Below are 21538 nucleotides of genomic sequence, written 5' to 3'. Positions count from 1 at the left end.
TGCTGCAAGCTGTTGACCCAGACTGTAGGGTCAGCATCTCAAATGTTCAAACTAAAGAGCTCCAAGCATTAGCATAAAGGCACCAGACAAAGCAGCCAACCAAACCAAGCACAGAAACATACCCAGAAAAGGGCTAGCCCAATACAGGAGAACACTGGCATCTATCTGCAGCCCTGCATCACAAAATGCTATGTTCTAGGTGATGTTACACAAGCTGTCGCCACTCAGTTCCCAGCACCCAAAGGACTGGCCAGATATCGAGGGCAGTCCAACAGAAGACAGGAAAACTTTGTTTTGGCAAGGCATCCTCACCTTAGATACATCTACTTCACCACGTTCTGGTTTGCCAGGCAAAGAGCATGACAAAGCACCCAGAACCTGTTCACCATGAAGGAAGAGCAGCTGCGCTGGGGATTCCCCTTCAGCATTTTCAGCAAAACAATTTAACTGCACCAGGAAACATTTGCTTTCTGTACAAGTACCACAGGCCAATCAGTCATAGATCTGCCTGAATGAGTCTGCTGGCAACTTATGCTTTGCTGTTGCATACACTGTCCCCCCTTTATGACCACAGGCACAGTCAAAAAGGGTCTACTAGTATGCAGCATAACTAAAGCCTGACGAACAAGTTGCCTTCCAAAGCTATTGCTTGGATTAATCACAGCAGTCTCATTTATCTGCTAAAAGGGAATCTCTCTCTACCTCATATCTCACTTCCTTGCCCCACATTTTCCCTGAGCAGAGATGGGCTGAAGAACAAGCCCTTCTCAGTTACACTGCTCCCTCACGGTCCAAGGCATGCGGAATCAGCTTCTGTCCGCAACAGATGTGTGTCCCAGTTCTCTTCCTCATTCCCGGTCCTCACCTCGCAGTGCTGGTGTACAGGCTGCTTTGAGATTGGCTAACGGCGGCGCTTGTTGTGGGCGTCGATTCGTACTCCGAAAGAACAGGCTCCGAACCAAATTGTAATGCCCCRAACTGCAGGTTTAGCCCTGAGATATCTGCTGAGCCAGGCATTTCCACTGCAAGTGCAGGAATCTGCAAGGGAGGAAAACGCAAAAGGTCAGTCTCTCCTCAGGATGAGCACAGAAGAAAAAAATCCACCTCAGACAAGGGCAGACCAAATCAGGCAGAGAATTTAGCACAGAAACAGGTAGGCTCTTTGATGTCAGGCTGGAACATGCATCTCACTCCACTGCAGAGGAGCACAGAAAGTCCTCAAACAGCCTGAGCTTCTCAAAAATAACTTTAGCATCCATCCTCATTTCCCACATGATGGTAGTTACAGGCTTGCATCTTCTGAACTATTCTGCTTGCCTCTGTTCAACCCAGGAACACAAGCTTTTCTCTATCACCCCCACAAAAAACGATGCTAACATCAGAAAAGCCAAGCCCAGCCTCTCCCTCACCAGCTCGAAGGGAGTTTGCTGCAGCTCTAACACACAATGCAATGCCTCCTTCCCCAATCTGCACCTTTGATGTTAATGACGCTTTTTTCTTTTGCTGCTTCAGCTTCTGCTGTGCTGGCTGGGGACTGGACGACTGGTTGTCTGAGGACCCTGGGGACATCTGGGGAACAGGATTGGTTTTGCTGGGCAGCGGCGAAGAAGGGGGTGCCGGCACTGTCGTGGAGGCAGTCACCACAGGCTGTTTCTCCTGCATAAACACTTCTATCATGGTGGAAGTTGATGTGAAGGCCTGACGCTTGGTGAAGGGACTATGCACAGAAGAGTCTGTTGGGTTCTTGAGATCTACCAGAGGAGAGAGTTGAATTATCAGGATTTTTTTCCCCTTAAAATTTAAGCAAGTTCTAAAATTTCTCAATATCAAGAAAAATAAAGTGAGTCACACTATGCCTTCTCCTGGTGCCTGTTAAAAATCAGATCTTGTGAAACAGAATTCCCAAACCGCATGCATCATTTAGCACTTTAGTGTCCTGCCGAAGCAAACTGACGGTTCTGCAGAGTAGAGAACTCCAGCATCCCCACTCCCAACCTTGTGCTCTAACTGCCAACGTGAGCCTTTTAATCCCTTCTCCTGTCAGCTCTTTCTACCATCTCTACAGGACAGAGTGAGCTTGGACAGCAGAAGCCCTTTATCCTCCTATGAAGACTGGACTTCAAAGTCTCTTGTGTGGAGGCACCGCATGCCTGACTCCTGCAAGGCCTGACACCGCTTCCTTCCCTTTCTGTACCAGCACTGCTGCATTTCATTGCCTGATCTTTTCCTTGTAAGTAGTGGGTATCCTGGGAGCTACACCACCACTCARGGCTGCCCACTCAACACCCCACACCACCCTCTTCCTTCACCGAAGCCTACTCAATACCACAGCTTACTAAAAACAACTCCTATGCTCTCCAGCTCTCCTCTGTGGCTCCTTGTCTGAAAAGATCAGGAGCTGCCAACACTGACTGTTACTAGGACAGGGCTCAATTTTTCTTCAGCTTAGATTTGAACCAGAGCCATCTCCCTATAGCAAGAAATAAAATGCACAAGCTGAAAGAAATGGCATCAGTACTCGACCACACTAGGGCTCAGCACTTCATGTGAAAAGCAGAAGCCTCTCAATAATCGCTGCTTATTCCCTCATGCTAGTTCAGAGGCAGAGTTACCTCTTGGCATTTAACAGTCACCAGAATCACATTCCTTTGCAAGAGACATCAGGTCAGCAGTGAGATGAGACTCATAAGTGTCTGAATTCAGGAACTATTCTCTGGAGGCACCCATTTTCAGATCTCTTCCCTGTTACATAGCTTTCCGCCAAAAAGTAGCTCTGCACGCTGTGCGGGACTTGGGAACACCAGATCCCTGGCCCAGAAGTTGGCTGGAATGACTAAGAGACAGACTGAATTTGACTGTTCTAAGTATAAAAAGAACAAGGACAGATTCTGATACAGTATTACGCTCTACTCTAGTCAGGAAATGTTTCCCACAAACTCATACCTRCAATTCTTTTAGTTTCTCTAGCAAAGTTAGTTTGGTTGTGAACTTGAGGAGCATTTAGTCAAACGGCTTTAAGATCTGGCCCTCCATTTGAATCCCTCACACTGTTGACTGCAGCATGTTTCTGCAGATCTGGGAGAATGCTTTCCCAGTTGGGAAGCCATACTGCTTTTCCTTACCATACTGCACAAGAGACGAGGTCTGCGTAGTGGATCCCATGTCCCAAGAGGAGGCAGTGGTGCTCCCACCAGGCTGGGTGTGCTGAGCAGCCAGCTGAGCCAGAGCCTGGGCTGTCTTGAACTGCTCCAGGAACTGAGAACCTGTGGTACTGCTGCCTTTGGCCTCCCCAACATCTCCAAATCCTTTCCCCAGCATGCTCACCTGCAATTTCAGCAATGAAAGAACAAAGTCAGTGTCTCCCTTGGCTTGGAACTTAGTTCCAAGGACAGATACATCTCTTTTAACATAAGCTGAAATGTACTGTAACGTGCTTCTTCTCACTGCATGCCTCAGTTTAAGTCTTGAGCTCCATGTGCACATGCACACAGACACCACTAGCAAAGAAACTTCATACTTCTCTCTCAACCTTTATCAGGTGTGAGCACAGGTAAGCTTATTTGTTGCCTAATCCACATATTGTACAGTGCCATAGGAGCTCACCAAGAAAGTTAACACACAGGATCTTTAAAGAGGTACTAAATTATTCACACACATCCATGTCGCTAAAAAAGACAAACATCAGTAGAACTCGGCTTTTCAGTAATTGAGATGGTTTTGAAAACCCTTCCTGAACTATGTCACCATTAAGCGCACAATTTTTATTTCTTTTGCTGAAGTTATACAAAGAAGCATCTGTCCAGTTCTGTGCACATCTCTGATGCAGATTCAATACCTCCTTTCTTCATCCTTCAGTACAGAGCTGCTAGCATTTTATCTCATACCAAACTCCTAACCAGTTCCACTTCTCAGAAACTACAGGATTTGCAAGCTTCTGGACTGCAAAAGCTTTTGTTTTTCTCCAAGCAGGAAAGAAGCACATGTTACAAGTCTGACAAGGACAACAGGGGAGGAATTATTCCAATTATTTCTAATTAAATAATGAGTTCCAGACTCACAAATCATTCAAGTGGAGGACTATGCCACAAGAAGTAGAACAGGTGTCAGAACCACATTTTGTATATTGTCCAAGTGCAGATCAAGAACGTAACAGAAACCAACACTTAAAAAAACATCACGTTGGCAGAGAACAGTGTTTTCCTTACCATGCTGTGGTGAGAGAAGGTGTTACCAGAGGCAGGCTGGGATATAGCACTCTGCTTGGAATTGCTGAACACCAGCGGCTGGGCCAGGGAAGGAGCCTGGGAAGACTCCAGATTTGTTGACTCACTCTCCATAGAAGAGGGCGTCTTTCCCAGCAGTACTGCAAGATCAATTCTGGATAAACAAAGAGGATGAATCCACTGAGGTTAACAGAGGAGCTGACACATTCCCCACTTTCACCACAGCGGTATTCTACCTCCAGCCTCCCAATTTATACTTTCTGCCTTACATACCCCGATGAATCTGTGGAACACTATTTCACAACTGCCACTAGCAACCTCAGAAGAACAGAGACCAAGCAAGACCCTACAGGGTCTTCCATTTACATTCATAGAAAGCATACTTTAAACACAGAAACATGCCCCAAACCTGCTTCACAAAGAAATCTGAAGAACCAGTGGCAGAGCCTAGAATAAAACTCAAATCCAGGATTGGGACCCAGGAACTCCTAATTCAGCATTTCTATTTAAATCCTTATTGGCTTATTCACAACTGCTGCATTTTACCTAATTGACAAGGGTTAGTATGGGATGGGGAACTACTCTGGGACTTCTATGTCACTTTTGCTAGATAAACAGTATCACTGTGGGCTATCACCTTTGTCCAGCTGTGATTGTCACATTCTCTGCAGGCAGAGGCACTGAAGACACATTGGAGGCAGTGAAGATCTTAGTCTCAGAAAGCTGGAAGACAAAAGAAGGAAAAAGAATCCAAAAGTAAGAAGAGTGTGTTGGGACGCCAACTAAAGCACACAGGTGTTTGAGACAAACAGTCACAGAAAGATTCAAGAAACAAAGTGTTCAGGTTTAACTACTCCCACAGAATCAGTTTGGCTCCCACAAGAATCAGCTTTTATTTCATTTGTTTCTTCTCTGCCAAGTGCACAAATCATCTGCCAGTCTTTTTCAAAAAACACGTTTTCCACTAATTTCTAGTGGTTCACAAAGCCACCAGGGCTGCTGGGGCCTTACAGATACTCCAGATCAGATGCTCCAAATTCAGGGTACGCAGCACTGATCTGCAAAACCCACCCCATAGGTAGGTGAAAATGTTGCTGGAGAAGTCAAAGAAAAAAGCTTCAGACTGATATTTGAGTTTCCAACAATCCTGGTATCACCTAGGTGATTTGACCGGAAACCAACAGATCTACTCAAAATTGTGGAGGGGAAAATAATGCTTCTCAAAAGGAACGAAATGAAGATTTAACAACCACCTGTGATTTAACCAAGAACATATCTGAACATGAACAGCTTTCATTCCAGACTAAGCAGCTGCCAAGCAACTATATTGCAAGAATAAAAACAAAACCAACAACAACAGAAAACCCCCACAGCCTTGAGGAACCTCTCAGAGCATACTACATACACCGAAGGCAAGAAGGGCTATCAAGACTTTCTTCAAGCAGACCTGACTTGGGTAGACACAGAAGCCGCTTGTGTCTCCAAACACAGCGGGATCACTTCCTTCAGATAGTGCCTGGAGAGCAAAAGCTTTCCCTTTGTGCCAGTTCCGTAGGCCTAGCCAAAACGAGCATGCAAACCTAATAATAATAGTAGAAAAACCCAATCCTGCTCCTAACTGCAAGAACAGAAATTCTCCCTTGATTTAAATGGTGGGACTGAGGCCCAGTTCAGAAGAAACAGACATACCAGCACTAGAGCAGGCGATAACAGTGCCCCATTCTCCCCTGAAAGATTACAGGTAGAGAATAGAAAGCAGTGAGGCAAGCCAAAGAATAAGTCAGAAGGTAAAGCATAGAGCTTCTGTTCGATCCCAATGTTTGGCAACAGAGGCCCGTGACGTGCACCAAGCCACTGCTGCCTCCTCCACTACGCGCACTGCGGATCAAAGGCAAACTTTTACAAAACGCCACTCAGCTGGAGGAGTGGAGCAGGAAACCTTATGTGGAGCCAGGTGAGTTCATAAAAGAATTCAATAATGCAGCTGCAGAAAATGAGAGGACCAGACTCAATGTCTCTGGAAGTCCCTTCCCATCTTAGGTTCCCATGACAAGTTCTACTGTCCGTGCATTTTAGAAGCATCAATATTTATTCTACTCCAATTCATTCATCTTAGTTCCTGGAACTGGGAGCCTGGCTTGGGCCATGCCCAGTCTGCAGAGGACAGGCTTTGTGCGTCTCTTCTCGCTGTGTACATACAAACAGGACACCAGCCTGCTGGCAGACATGCTGAGGAGGAGGGGTTGAGAGAGTACTTACATCTTCATTCCAGTCCTCCGTTCCCCATTCTTCTGTCGCTGCCCTCCATGCACCTACAAGGATAACAACAGGTAGAGAAGTTATTTGTGTATCAAAGCTCTACTTTTCAACAAAAGTCAAGGAAGCGCTGGGAGCTTTGCAAGCAGCCGAGTGGATTTTTATTTGCCGACCAGACAAGTTAAAGCAGTAGCCCCCAACCCAAGATTCACGGGCAAGATCCCCTCAGCCTTGCTCGGGCAGGCTAAGCTGAAACAAGGGGACCGCCGGGCTAGCAGGTAGGGCGAAGCACACACCCCGGCACCAAACAGGAAAGCTGAGCTCAGCAAGGAAGCCCTGGCATCTTCCCCAGCCTCCTTGTCCAGAGGCACCCATTTTCCCCGATCTCCCCTCTTATTGCAGTAGCTGCACGTTTCTGCACCCACAAGCAGTCAGTGTTACCCCAGCAGCTCCGACAGGGCACCTCCTTCGTGGGCCTCCTGACAAAGCCTGCTCCAGAGGCCGGCTCTTGTGCAGGATGTCACCACGCAGTTAAACCTGGTAGGCACATGAGTTTGCTTCAAAGGGCTCTACAGGTTAAGTTTAGCATAAAGCTCCATTTTACCTAAATAAGCTCATATAAAAGCCAGGAATAACTGAACCATTTGCATGCTTTTTTTTTTTTTTTTTTTTCAAAAAAGTGAAACCTCACTGCATCAGAAATTCCTGTGTAAAGCAGAATCTGAAAGGAAAATTTATAGGACCAACTGATCCATGAATTTCTGTGCCCAATTTCAGACACGCACAAAGTCCAAAGCGTAAAATATCAGTGAGAAAAAGCACAAGGTTTTCAGCCACATTCTATCTTAATGCAACTTGTAGGATAGCAAAATTTACTTAAAAAGAAGTTTTTTGCCTGCCCATGTCGTCTTTGACCAGTTCAGCCTCTCACTTGCATCCAAATTTAACTTCAGTACTTTGAATTTTACATGTTGACTTCAAGTCCATTAGACAACTTAAAATTTGGTGTGGGAAGAGAGCAGGAATTTTACGTCCAAAGAATTCACAGCACAAAAACAGCCTGCTGTTTTATGCCAGTCGTTTTCAGCCCATACAAACCAAAAAAACAAAAGCTGACACAGCCAACAGGGTTAATTCTGTAGACGTTTACAAGGACAGGACAAATTGGCATCAGCCCCTTTATCAGCTGAAAGCCTTTTACTGCATAAAAACGTACTGTGCGTGGAATGAGAACATTTTGGACTCTTCTTTAAGAAACACAATCAGACTCTGAGATTTTGGGGGGAAGAACACAGCCGAACTTCCCATAGGCACTTTAATTATGAGGCTGAAACATCCAAGCAACTGCATATCTAGAAGTGGGGGATTTAGTTCACCAAATAAATATATTACCAGCAAATTCATGGTTTTGCCTGACGAGTTGAACTAACCTAAGAACTTTTTCTGGATTTAAATTCAATTTAGAAATACAAATGTTAACACAACAACTTCCTTGGGTCCTGGGAACCTCAAAGCACTCTACTCTTTCCTCCCCAGGAAGAGTACGATACATTCAACACACAACACACCTGGGGTTTGAAAAGCTGGGTTTCACCATTTCCTACATTTGTTTGGGCCCCCCCAGCAGTAATAGGAAGGCTCCTTTCCAGATTCTCATGGACCAGAAAGATCTTCCTAGCTCAGTCCCCTACCCAGAGGGAGGAAGTGGGAGCTGGAGGTACTTCAGTCAGCTGCRATTGGCAGGGGAGAGCTGGAAGCCAGGAGGGTTTCCTGCAGGAGAGTCTGTGCACTGAGGAACATGGGCACAAGACTCTGTTTTAGTTTTGCTCATTTAAGTAGGTTTGCAGAAATAAGAAAAGCGAAGCAGCAAGGAAAGCAGAAGTAAATCCTGCAGACGAAGAAGAGCCATTAATGGGGCTTTCCCTATATTTCAGAACATCTCCTGGTAAGTCTACTTGAGTACTGGGCACCTCCTCAGCCTGGCTTGTGCTCCTTGCACATGGACAGGTGGAAAAACAAAGATCTGCAGTGAGCAGTTGTACAGCAGGCATCCTCCAGAAAAGGAACGGAGAGCTTTCTAACCAGCACCGTGGTTAACTTTTTGAAAGATACCAAGYATATCTCTCTCCCTCAAGCTCTTCTGCAGGGGAGATCTGTAATGCAAGCAGCACTCTGACACTTCTGACAATTTTAGAAGTGTCTTTTTCAGAACGGCAATCCCTCCTCTCTGCGGTGAGGAAGCCCTTCAGAGAACTGCAGATTTCTTAAAGCTCCTCAAACCAGAAAAAAAGTATTCGGTAGAGGTTATCCGTTTTTAGGCAGAACTTCAATTCTGTTATCTAATAACAGAGAAGGAGTAAAGTAACTTATCAGATACATAATATGCCACAACAAAAAGCTGCTTGACAGACAGTGAACTGTACTTGCTGCAAACACTGCTGAAGAAGGAAATCCCATGGTAAGATTTTTCTTTTTTCTGTCTACACAATTTCTTCATTTTACAGCAGGAGAGGAGCACAACTGCCATAAAATCAGTTTGCTCCTCCCTCAATCCATCAGGCAGTGAGCAGCTACCTTGAATGAGCGGATGCACGCTCATTGCCCAAGCCTGAAAGGGTGACAGACCCAAAAAGCAGCTCAGCATCCTCAAAAGAACACAAAACCAATCAAAATCGCAAGTGTGGCAAAAGCATAATGGCAGAACTCTAGCATATGGCCTTATGCTGCCTGTCGGAGTTAAAGATTAACCTAGAGGTAAGAACATGGAGATGCTCCAAAACAACAAACACTCGAAGCAAGTCTGCATTCAAGTGCCTTCAAGACCCTCACCCCACAAAACACTCTACAGCCTCAACAGTCCTCATTCATTCTTGACTTTCAAGAGCAAAGCAGCAGGTTCTCCATCTATCTGCAGTCTGGATATCAAGGCTAAATGTCCTTCTGGAGAAGATGTTAGTCAATCAAGTTTTTGGCCTTATTACGGATGCTGAAGGAATTCTGCAGGCTTAGTAGCGCAGCCGGGATCATCTCACGGCTTCTCTTGGCTTCAAAGGCATGAACATCTAAAAGCAGGAAAGAACAGCTGCAAGGCACAGAGCAGCTTTGCCACCAAGCATCCTGGTTATCTTAAAATATACGGTAACTTCCAATTGCAGGGCAGATCTGCTCAGGTGAAGCAAAGCAGCGGGGCAGTAACAGCACGCCAAAGCAGCCATTCAACGCATCGCTCGCCCAGACATAGCTGCAAGCAGAGGTGAAGTGCTGAGATAGTTTAGCAAGACGCGTTACCCCTGCAGCAGTGTTTTGAACCCTACGCAGAAACATACTACAGAGGCCAGTTAAGCGATTGCTGCAGACACCACACCGCGCTATCAAGAAAACAGCACTGGGACAAAGGCAAGTCATAACTTTCTGAGTGTGAGGCAAGCAGAATACGACTGAGCTGCCTAACACTTCCTCCCCTCGGGTAGGATCCTGTCATCAATGCTGTGGACACAGGGCTGCTATGGGTGCTGATAAGCAGTGGCTGAAGTCAAAATTTACACAGTCTACAAATAAAAGGGTTAACTTCTCCCAAGATAGATTCGAGGTGTCAGCATTAGTAGAAGCATAGTCAGAACAAACATCAAATATTCATTAAAACAAACAAATTAAGAGAGAGAAAAACAACATATCCACAGATATTTCTCTTTTTTTTTTAAAAAAAGCTATAAAGTAAAGGTATCCGGGGCAGTTAGTGCACCTGGATATATCGTACCAGGAGCAGTGTCAAATTTTCGGGGATAATTTGACCCCTCACCCCCAATGAAATCAAGTCCTGAAACAAAAAAAAAAGACAAGACAGACAACCAGTGAAATTTTGACTTAAGAAGTGAAAGTGAGTTTCATTGCCCCCACGTATATCAGTCACATTGTACCTGTGGATATTGTTAAAGAGATGCTTGAGGCTACTAAAATGGAAACAAAATGACCATGCATGACACATGTGAACAGTGTAGTTTCATGATAAACTTTATGGGTGTGTTGTAGCATTAGAGCTAATTTATATAGATCCATCAAAGAAAAACCTTCATTTCACCCCAACTAGTACTTAAGCTGCTTTATGTTTCTGCAAAACTCTCAGACACATACATCCTACTGTGCAGAATAGACAGTTATAAATTTCCAGTATATAGAGATCATACGTTCCTATCCCTTTTTCCTCCACAAACGCACCGACCGCCCTTAACTAACATGTCTACACCAGTCACCCGGTATTTAAATGGCTCCATTTCTCAAAGTCATCAAAAAGCTCTCCATTTTCTGAAGAAGAATAAAGTCTACACTGACAACGTGTAGTAAAAGGGATTATTGCTTAAAAGTATTTGTAAGTTAGATGTAAAAATTCAACTGCTAGGTTACCGTCTCTTCACAGATTTACAAACTAAATGAGGACAAGTGAGCACAGTACTTTATTTCTCTCTTCTTCCAAAGCAATCAAAGTTTGTCATCGTAGACAAGAAATAGTGAAATGGTTTATTGCAACATTAATGTACTGTTGTGAATGCTTCTTATAACTCAAACTTGGTATTTACTTGAATGCTCAAAAGAATAGGCATGTGGAAATGGTGATGCAAGACTACTCCAGGGAGAAGGGAAAAAAAGAAAGAAAAAACCCCACCCAAACACTTAAAAACACACAGCTAAAMAACTTTTGATTAGAGATTGTCCCATGACACACTGTCCAATTACTGCACTGCAAAATCTTGAGTTCACTTGTATAACTGTGTGCATCCTTAACAACGAAAAACCCACAATATACCTTTTTCCAGTGCAAGAAAATGTGCAAGGGCAGATTAGTGTTCATAGACAGCCCAGTGAACAAGAGGTTTCTGGTACAAACAGGGAAGCAATAAACAGACTTCTTTTCAGCTGGCTTTCTGTAGCAAGGTCTCATCTCAAAGCAGGTTGAGCAAGACCACCATGAAAGGAAGGCAAATGCTCCCAGTATCCCAGTCAAGATCAAGACAACATCTGAACTCAAAAAACATTCTCAGGAGGATGCACTGAATATCAGGAAAACCTGCAGGTGTTAGTCACGCTACTGTTTATAAAAAAAGCCTCTTTTCCCAAAGCAGCAGTGTATTTTCTGCTGGAAAGCAAACTGGAGGCAAGTGTTCCTGTGCCTCTGTTGGGCAACAGCCTGCACAAGTTCACACCACAATCATCCACCTCCAAATTTCCAATACAGTTACCATAACAGATCACATGATGCAGCTTTTCCAGTTAAAACTCTAGTTTCAAATTTATTTTAGAATAAACTCAAATATATACTGGATACTCCTCAATAGAAAGGCACCTCTGGATGCAAAGAAACCAGGCCATTGGATTCCAGCTCTGAACCAACCACCCATCCCACCAGCCCCGAGCCAAAGGGCTACTGCCAGTAACCTCCTCAGTAAGACTGAAGGGACACAGAATCAACTGGTGTCTAAACACAAAACAGTAAACAAGAGCACGAAGATCACTTACTTGTGCCATCGTCCGGCTCAAAGCTGCCAGTGTTGTTCCACGTGTTGTTGTTGCTATTCCCATAGTTCTCATCCGTGCTGGCTGGCTCAGCATAGTCGGCTGGGTTGAAAGTTCTGTAACATAAATATGGGGAAGCACATTTTTAAGTCTCTCTTCCCAAGCATTTTAAAAGCAACTGATTTCATTCAGACCATGACATAGCTAGAAAATTCCCAGAAGACAGTCCTCCTTCAGTACAGGGATGGTTCAGCTACGCTAGCCKTTCCAAATTTAAGTTAGCATGATGCAGCTTTTGTATTATTAACAAAAAAACAAAAACAAACAGAAGACACAATCAGATGACTGAAGCCACAGGCCACTCAAAGCAAACAATATTATCCCTGCGCGAAGGACTTGATTTGGGGGTTTTTTTGGCTGTTTTGTGTCAGTGAAACTTACCCCATGCCTTGGGCAGAAAATCTTCCTCCCCGCCTTCCAGAGCCACCTGTAAAATATAAACATAAGGACCACTGAGCACCTCTGTTGGCTCTGTGTCACTGGGAAAAGAAACATTAGAACAACATATGGAGCTCCTGATGCCTAGGATATGAAAGTGTCAAGGATCTTCCTGAGCTGATGAGATTTCCAGCATCATCTTTATAGGTATGTGAATGACCTCAGCTGGCTGGCAGTGTAATTAGTGATGCATGATTCCAGACTCAGATTAGGCTTCCAGCTGTCACAAAGCATAAATATTGGACCCCAGGTTCTGATTTCTACAGTGTGTGTTCTCAGCAACAATTCCTGAGCAGCACAGGTTTCATGGAAAAATGAATTCCTGAGWATTTAAAAGCCAAACCAAGTGTTCTGCACAGTAATGGTGCTGGGAGATACGAGTCCAGGGACCAGGAGGATACAGATTCTGCTGCTAACAGGCAATCTGCCCACCTGCCAGACAGCCACCTCAGTTTTTAATCTCCCCTCTTTGTAAAATAAAACAACATTCAGTTCAACTCCAGGGGTTGGATGCAGGAACCAGTTACTGTTTCTACCCTGCTCAAAACATGGAAGAAACATGTAGTGCACTAAGTATAAGTACAAGAACAGAAAAAACAAGTACTGATTTTCAGTTTGGCAATCCCTCTCATAAAAGAGGCTTTTAAAATTCACGGAGAGAGGTRCACCAACCCAATCCTTCTCCTGCCACCCCTCTGACCTCGAACCCTGGGTGTACCTCGGCCTCGGCCACGTCCCCGTCTTCCTCTTTCCGTGCCTCTTCCAGAAGACCCTCCACTCTTACCACCATCCAGTCCATTCTCCTGGCCCCGAACTGAAAGACAGAATGATGCAAAGACAATTTCAGGATTCATCCTTAGGGAGGATACAAGGCCAAACCTTGAACTCTAAAATATGGTGGTTGTGCAGGAGATCACGCTGCCAAACATTTCTGTAACTTATTTTGTTTGAGCTAGTGATACTGAGTGCATCACCCATGGAATCATCTCAGATAGGAGAGCATTAAATGGGCCTCTACATACACACACAAGGGTGATTCTCCGTAAAAAACATTTGCCTGCCCTAGGAGCTTTACTGCTAGTTTTTGTGCAGCGCATTAAGTGCCTTGGTATGCATCGTGACAGTTACGGTTGCTATTAAAGGGCAGGTCCATACACTCTCTTCCACGGCTGGCACCTCGCCCCCGCCTTGGTGGCCCACCACGTCGTCTGCTGAAATCCCGATCCCTCTCCCGGTTTTCTTTGCTTTCTTCACTGGGTTCTGTCTGTCCACTGTCCTTCTGTCCCGAGACACCCTTCTTCTTCCCGACCATTTCCCAGGAATGCTGAAGGTTGGCAAAAGGGAAAGTAGTTAATCACAGTTTGATCAATACTAGGTGCAAAAGACAAATACTTAAACATTCTACAGAGAATATAATGAGGGACTCCAGAAAAACCTGTTTCCAGCCTGATTTTATTAGAAAAACCTTTCCGCCTGCATACACCTACTATAACTTCTTCCTTCAAGGAAAGTTTTCTTACAGCTGACCTGCAGGCAGTTTGAAGGAAGAGGAGATGGGTCGTTCCATTTCTGCAATGATCTACTTAACATCTGAGATTGGAGCGGACATAATACTCATTGTTGTTCAAAGTGTGGATAGCGTTACCCTGTGTAGTGGAAATAAAACTGCTATTTCACATAGGTCACTGTTTTGGGGAGCTCTCAAAACAACCCAGGTAAATAGYCCATGGTGTTCTGCAGTCAACATTTAAGGGTAAACTATTCTCTCAAAAGCAGAAGAATCTTTTGAAAAGGCTCCAGGGATTATTTCCACTCCACTACCACAGGATTTCAAGGAAGCACCTGTGCTACATGCCAGAGAAGAGAGGATTAGAGGATTGCTAAAAAACAACATAAAAAGTAAATATTTGGACTGCAAGTGAAGAAAGGGAATACCCCACTTTTGAGCAAAAGAACCCTAAAAGTGGTATCCGTTTAGACTTCAATTTCAGGGTAGGAATCCCAAGCTTAGTTTGGGTAAGATGAGCCACTGGCAGCAGGTGCAACAGCACTTGTTTCCCTGGGCTACATAGGTATGCAAAAGGTACGTGGGGTCGACCGGCCAAGCACAGGGGTGCACCGTGTTGAATATGGGGCAGAATCCGTTCCTTGAATATGCTGATCACAGGGAGAAAATTATCTCAGAATTTATCCAACGGGCAAGTTCAAGTAATCCCAAGTTCAACTGTAAAAAGCTAAATGCTTCTCCAGCTCACTGCTGTGGGCCCACACCAGTTTTGTTTTATGACAGTCTGCAGCGGTTTCACATTCTTACCAAACCACTGCTACATACTGTTAGAACAATTAAAAATAGTCACAAGTCATTGACAAACACCTGAAAACATAACTYGCAGACAAGTAAACAGCTGGTTTTGGATGGCAACATGCAGAGACAGTAACAAAAAACCTTTCAGGCACAAACGGCCTTTCAAACCAAAGGCTTCTGGAGTCTCTCTCCATAGGTATCTGGCTCAGAAGGAAATTTAGGAAAATATTTACTTTGAATACTGTAATGTTAAGCCAAATCTAACTCAACACTAAGATCACGGAAGCTCCTTTATTGTTTGAAATATGGTAAATTACAAGTAACTAGCTTGGCAGGTTAGTTGTTGCCATTAGCACAGGGGTATTTGAGCCATTAACAAGTCTGTTTCTTATCACACAATCCATTTTCACAGGATTGCTGTATAAGTTGAATCCAGACCAGGAACAGCTCCAAGACCTTTGACCAATTACAGTGCAGACGCTGACTATGCTCAGTGCAGCAGGTACCAACCTGCAGGCCCCCCATGGCACTGCAGACTACAGAAGTGGCAGGCACCGGGAGGGCTTTACTCTGCCAACACTCTTTCCGTCTCTACAAATCTTCTGCAGTAACTGCACCTCATGCTGCTGGGTGTTTCAGCTGCTTCAGTAAAGGAGATGCTGCTACTGCAGCTCCGTTTGCTGCATGCTATCATGAATGCTATTTTCATGAGCAATGTGTTCATCTAGGAAATGTAATTGCTGGGTTAGCAGGGGTTTGTCATTTAAACCAGAAGCTCTTGGTTACAAGGGATGCTGAGGAAAATAGTGTCACAGMAGATCTTTGCCTAAGCAATGCACACTCATATCATTCCCTTTTCCAAAAGGATTTTACAAGTAACCGACAGTTTTGTTCGGTTACGAATGGAAAGGGCTGCTCCATAAACACACGTGGCTCTCTGAAGACAAGGCAGCAACCCCTATACGCACTGTGCAGAACTTAGTCGGTGCCAAAGCTAGCAAAGCACACCAGAGCCTGAAGACGGGAAGAAGCTACATTACAATATAGACAGAAGAGCTGGACAGCTCAGTCTAAATTCATAGCTAATAAKCTGGGGAGGGGGCGGGGGGGAGTTAATGCATAACATTCTGAAGTGATATTTAGAGCCTCAGCTCTACAGAGTTCAGTTGGCGTCAGCCAATCTCAGCGTGCTGGGGGAGATCAGTCTGATCAGTGGCACAGTTTGGAAGGATCCGATAGTCAATTCTACTCAAGCTTTTTACTAGGTTGTAACAGAATTTGTGTCTCCACTACCTTTGTCAAGAAAAATATCCCATATGCCATGTGGAAGGCTTCTCCCAAGCGAGCACTTTTAGCTTGCCTAAAARAGGCACTTGTATGAATGACAGCAGTCAAGTCTAACTCAGTAGAAAACACTAGAGGCACATGAGGGGCAAAAAGGCCCACGAAAACACGGCACGGCAGTGGCACACAAGCCAGTCAGCGCACCACCGAGTACCAGATGTGAACATCCAGGGCCAGAGACGCACAGTTGCATCACTCCAGCACTAACAGGCAAGAACCATGGATGTGCACACACWCACACCTGCCCTAGGACACACACAGGTCAATCGAGGTCAGTTAGCCCTCAGAGAAAAGGAGGTTAGTTGCTTCACACCTACAGCAGTGTGAAAGCTTGCACACGGGCAGTTACTGCAAAACAGATCCACTGTACCGTGTCAAAGTGCTGGGATTCAAAAGGAATAGAAGTAAATGACTAATTGTATTTTCTCCTCTATTCTTTTGGGCCTGTTGCCTGTGTTCATATTTTGTGCAAAACTACAAACACCAACATTAAGAAGCCAGGACATAATCACACTTTACACACTACTTGTGTAACTAGCAAGTCCTTTTGGCTCTCGTTGTCTAGACATTATTGTAGGTCTTGTCTCCAAATAGGCAGTTACACTGAACTAGGCCTCACCAGATTTATAGGACCCAATCCTACCGTGTCCGGATTGCCCTCCAGCAGCACGTTGATGGCTCTGTTAACATCCCCATTGCAATCATGCAGAGCAATCACACACTCATCTTGGTTCTTGCCTGTGATGTCAATCAGCTGTAGAGGAGAAGATGACAGTACAGTCAACGCACTCCAAACCAACGAAGCACCAAATCTCTACAGATCTCTTAAGAGGCTATCAAATTTAATCCCAAAACAGAAATCCTACAAAGAAACGCCAGGGTTTGGCAGTCTCCCCATCTGCCCCAGCTTAATTATGCCCTAGAACGAAGAGTTAATCTGCAGAACTGAGGGTAGGAATTTCTGAGTTACTGTGTTTTACCACAGCCTAACCTACAACCCCCTTGTTTCAGAGTGCCAGCAGACCCTCCAGCCCCTGGAAATTAGGCCTGCCCCAGGAAATACAGGAAACAGATAGCAGCCTCCTTCCCTGCCACCACCTTCCCCAGCATTAACTGTACTTTTGCCACTGATCTTGCCTTCCCAGCAGGGTTCACTCCCACCTTCCATACTCACTTGTTTCACCTTCTCCTCAAAGTCAGCATCATTGTGGTCCGAAATCATCTGTGCAAGTCGAATCTGTTCTGCAGTGGCCTAAGGAGATTGAATGCAAAAAAGAGTACAGTTAGAGCAGCACATTTCAAACTAACCCTCCTCCAAAGGTCATACAGCTTCTCCGAAAACACTGGAAAGGAATCAATATGACGAAGAAAGAGGCGCAAATGTGGGTCAGAAAGAAGAAATCTTCAGAAAGAAAGTCAGACAAAAGAAGAGCAAGTGGGTGACATCTAGAAGTGAAATACCATTGGGCAGCCTCTCTGTAACGGATGAGCCAAAACAACCTAAACTATTTTTCCGTTTTGAGGCAGACYTTAACACCTTCAGAAAGTCATGGCAAACTCCGCACACAGCTTCTCAGCTGCTTGCATTTATTAAAACAAACAGGGAATGGTCAGATAGAAGTAAAAAAATTCCAGCACCAGTTCCTACTTGGAGGCACTGATGCAGAAATCCCACCRTGTCAGTGGCAGCCCAGTTAACCTGCCTCCAAGAGCAGCACCCCGCAGCCCACAGGAAGCGGTTCTAGGAGTTCGTTAGGCCAAGCCCAGCTCTTGGCCACGAGCGCTCAAGCCAGGTAGGAGTGCCAGGTCTCCACCTCCAAGCTAGCTGGTTTCCATGGATGCTCCCCTTACCTGCGGCCGCTGCTTGTGCTGTGTCTGGCTCTGTGTCTGTGTCTGCTCCCAGTTCCCCCGGGCTCGGTTAGTGCCCACCGATGTCATCATTTACAGTATATACAAATAACAGTATTTACAAGGTAGAACTCTGTGGTGGGTCAGGGGAGAAGAGAGAACAGACTGTTAGAAAATGAAAACAAAAGGCAGCACCAAGACTGAACAATCGAGTGGGCGAGACAGCAAGGAAAGCCGTCACCGTCCCCACCCTCCCCTCTGCTTCCCCCAGACCGCTCCAGGACAACGTAAGATTTCCATGTGCATCCAGGATAAAAAGGCCACCTGTCCTTTTTGTATTTTCTCCACTACTAACATACAATCTCAAAAGTGGAGTATTCCAAACAAAACATCATCACCTCATCTCCCCCACCTCACCTACACAGCCTGCACCCAGATGTCAGCAACCAGGACCTAAGAGCTGAAGTACTTTGTCTTAAAGGTTTAATGATTCACTACTGAAAACACAAGCAAGGGTATGAACTGGCATGAATTTGCCCCGAAGGGGGCCTTAGGAGGCAAGAGCAACGAGCTCTAGCAAGGAACACTTCAAAAAGCCCCAAAGAAACTTCATTTGGAAAGTAAAATACCTCAAAGCCTCAAACCTATCGACTGAATTTCTAACTGCTTTTCTCTCTCCTTTCCTACTTCCTTCACCTTTGAAGTAGGACAGGGGAAGCAAAAACATTCTAGCAGAAGAGTTACTGGTTTGTGGGATGYTGTGAGATACAGTGTTCTACTGTCTGTGTGGAAAGACATGTTTCTGCTTATTTCAATTATCAACCAGATCTAGAAATATTAAATTTACTCTAGAATACTCCAAATTGAGTGGAAGAAAAGTGCTACGAAAATGAAGTAGATTTCAACAAGAAATAACAGCTAGTAATGTTGTTATGTAACTGTTTGATGCAAAAAACTCCTAATAATAGAACATAGAAATTCCAGCACTGGTAGTTAAAATGAGATTGACAGTGAATAATCTTACCCTACCTACAAATCTCTCAAGAATAAGGAATGCCAGGTACGTTCTAAGGCACAAGGCAGGACTTGGTATTTATGAGCCTCTGAAAACTAAATAACTACGAACTTAACATTTTAGGTTTATTAGTCCTATTAACAAAATCATTTCTGCAAAGCAACAGGTTCTACTCCAGTTGCTAGTGCTGCACACAGAATTCTTTGGGTAGATGAAGGAGACAGACAGAAGAGTGGGGGGGAAATCTGAGCAAGAAGACCCAATTGCCAGGATACGATCTGAAACTTTGCTTATAAAGATCAATATTGCAGCACAGAGCAAGATCCAGGGTGCAGCAGGAAGAAAGTGAGACAGGCTGAAAAGCAGCACTAGCAAAAAGCACTGTAAAAATTAGGGAATCTTTCTTTTCAAAGTCCACGAGCAGAGAGATCAGCGAAGGTTCAGAAACTTCTCCTTTAGAGCACAAAGACCCTAACATCACCTCTGCACTGTGGTTTGATACACACAACACTATTTTGCTGTTCCAGCTTGCATCAGCATCTATTGTTCATTTGTATTCAAATTTTCAAATGCAATTGCTCCTATAGCTTCCCACAAAACCTCAAAAGTTCACCCTTTGGGGCTACCCATGCCTCGTGGCAATTTAAGAATACAGTTTTCTGGTTACACAGCTCGAAATCTTTGCTCATTAGAAAGCAATCCGTGCTACCTATCCGTTCAACAAGAGCATTCGAGGCGCATGCAACAAAGAATAGATTTAATGAAGAGTACCAAACCTTAATGCTCACCAAAGTCAGAAAACAAAAAGCCTCTTCGGATACATAGTGAACCCTCCCACACTTGATATGGGATTCTTCCCCATGGTATTTATTCTTGCTCCCCACTGCTGCCTCTCTTCCAGTTCTAAGTATTTCACATACAAACAAGTTGTCATATTAAACCAATTTGGCAGCAGAATTGCAGGCCCAGAGGGAAGCAATACTGCATGTTTGCAGTAACTTAATCTGCAATTTCAATAGGATATAGTTCTATTAGTCTGCTGTCCTAAACCTTTGTGCAGTAGCTGGGCATTGTTCAACAGCTGCCACATTCTGCTCCTGCCCCAGCTGCATTTTAGTGACAATTAAGTAATTTTTTTTTTAAACATGTAAAAATACATGTTAAACATAAATATCAGTCAGGCCCTGATCCTACAAAGACCTTCAGGTAAGCGTGCATGTCCATGCAACGCCCCACAAGTCTCTTTCAGGGAACAGGACTTGTCTACGGATAATTTATTCCTTAACCATACAACTTGCTGTAGTACAGCTCACGGGCAATATTTAAATGTAAATATTAGCTGATTATTCTGACACCTGAACTGCCACTGCACAGAAGGAAAGATAATCTGATTTTAACAGCTGGTTCAAACAAGTATTTATCAAAACTGTTTTACATGTATCCTTTAAAAAAAAMAAACAAACAAACATGCAGAGAGAGACATAATAAAAAGAGCAATTCTAGAGAGCCAAAACAAATTCTTGAATGAATCATACTRGAGAAATAACATTACACCAGGCTGACTTTTACATTTCAAGGCAACAGTAAAGCAATGTATTTGTACACAATTTAGGGAAAACAAGAAGTTTCACAGCTACAGGTTACAAGATCTTTTCTTCAAAGAAGCTGCAAGTAAGTTTAACACACTTTATAGGTACCCTCTTTGCCTTTTCATGCTAAAATCACTACTTGCTTTTCACTTACTAGGTAGAAAAGATTCTTGTCTACGCAAAATGTTAAGCACCATGTGGAGTCTTTAGAAAAAGAGGTAATACAGAAACATAACAAAACTGTTAGTTTTATTAGAAATTTCAGGTAAGTTACAATTTTAGAACAATGGTCTGTCAATCACATTTACTATTTCCAGTTCTGTTAGACTTGCCGGGTGAAGCTACRCAAGTCACAGTACGTCCCAGCCTCAGTTTCCCTCATCTGTTAAAACAGAAAAGTGGTATTTCCATACCCCTCCACCAAAGCTTAATTAACATTTGCAAAAGGCTCGCAGGTTTTAAGTGCAAGGACTAGAGAGCACAAACCACGGGGAACGGCCATTCTGCACCGTGGGGGACAGCAAGCACCAGAAAGAGCCCGATACAGCGGGATGGTTTATCAGCGTTACAAGTTTTGCCCAGGAGCAAACGCATGGCAGCTGCAAATCAAGCAACTCACACATATGTGGAATAAAAGCTTTTTTTTTTTTTTTTTTTTTTTAATGCTCCAAGATAAGCCATTAGAGAAGCTGAGTTTAGCATCAAAGCATGTTGTTTTATTGAGGAAGTCTCACCGGACAGCTCTATAGTCTGAGAACGCGTGGATATATGATAGGAAAGCGCTTCGAACTGGCGTGGAAGCAAAGGAAACCCGCAGGATCTCGAGAGGACAGAGACCCGGCCGCGAACCCGGGGCGATTCCCGGGAGTCACCGGTGTTTACAGCTACGCCGGGCTCCCCAGCTGCCCCGAAACCGGGAGGGGGCCCGGGCCGGGCCGGGCCGGGCCTGCGG

The 21538-nt window shown here is 44.4% G+C and overlaps 1 protein-coding gene and 1 non-coding gene across 22 annotated transcripts in view; both read right to left on the bottom strand.

Moving 5' to 3' along the window:
- The window catches only part of UBAP2L (ubiquitin associated protein 2 like), a 31853-nt gene extending 11052 nt beyond the window's left edge, over window positions 1-20801 (bottom strand). For 7 of the 21 annotated variants that reach the window (XM_026080821.1, XM_026080823.1, XM_026080824.1 and 4 more), the window contains exons 1-15: window positions 20741-20799; window positions 17986-18115; window positions 17309-17386; window positions 16754-16888; window positions 13614-13809; window positions 13204-13299; window positions 12429-12474; window positions 11991-12103; window positions 10222-10296; window positions 6483-6535; window positions 4861-4946; window positions 4206-4377; window positions 3123-3324; window positions 1474-1751; window positions 866-1038 (exon numbers count right to left, since the gene is read on the bottom strand). In XM_026080821.1, coding sequence (XP_025936606.1) covers window positions 866-1038; window positions 1474-1751; window positions 3123-3324; window positions 4206-4377; window positions 4861-4946; window positions 6483-6535; window positions 10222-10296; window positions 11991-12103; window positions 12429-12474; window positions 13204-13299; window positions 13614-13809; window positions 16754-16888; window positions 17309-17386; window positions 17986-18075 — 1793 coding nt within the window. In that variant the 5' untranslated portion in view covers window positions 18076-18115; window positions 20741-20799. Of the gene's footprint in view, window positions 1-865; window positions 1039-1473; window positions 1752-3122; window positions 3325-4205; window positions 4378-4860; window positions 4947-6482; window positions 6536-10221; window positions 10297-11990; window positions 12104-12428; window positions 12475-13203; window positions 13300-13613; window positions 13810-16753; window positions 16889-17308; window positions 17387-17985; window positions 18116-20740 lie in introns of all 21 variants that reach the window. The other 14 variants (XM_026080816.1, XM_026080818.1, XM_026080810.1 and 11 more) reach the window with 13 other exon arrangements.
- LOC112973277 lies at window positions 469-605 on the bottom strand. The gene has a single exon (XR_003255925.1). It is a non-coding gene; the product is annotated as a small nucleolar RNA SNORA58 (small nucleolar RNA).
- Window positions 20802-21538: the final 737 nt, after the last annotated feature.

This window comes from Apteryx rowi, unplaced genomic scaffold, assembly GCF_003343035.1.
Source record: "Apteryx rowi isolate R43461 unplaced genomic scaffold, aptRow1 scaffold_530, whole genome shotgun sequence".
In the NCBI taxonomy this organism is placed as follows: Eukaryota; Metazoa; Chordata; class Aves; order Apterygiformes; family Apterygidae; genus Apteryx; species Apteryx rowi.
The sequence above is the reverse complement of the archived record's forward strand: the minus strand, read 5'-3'. Positions and strand labels throughout refer to the sequence as shown.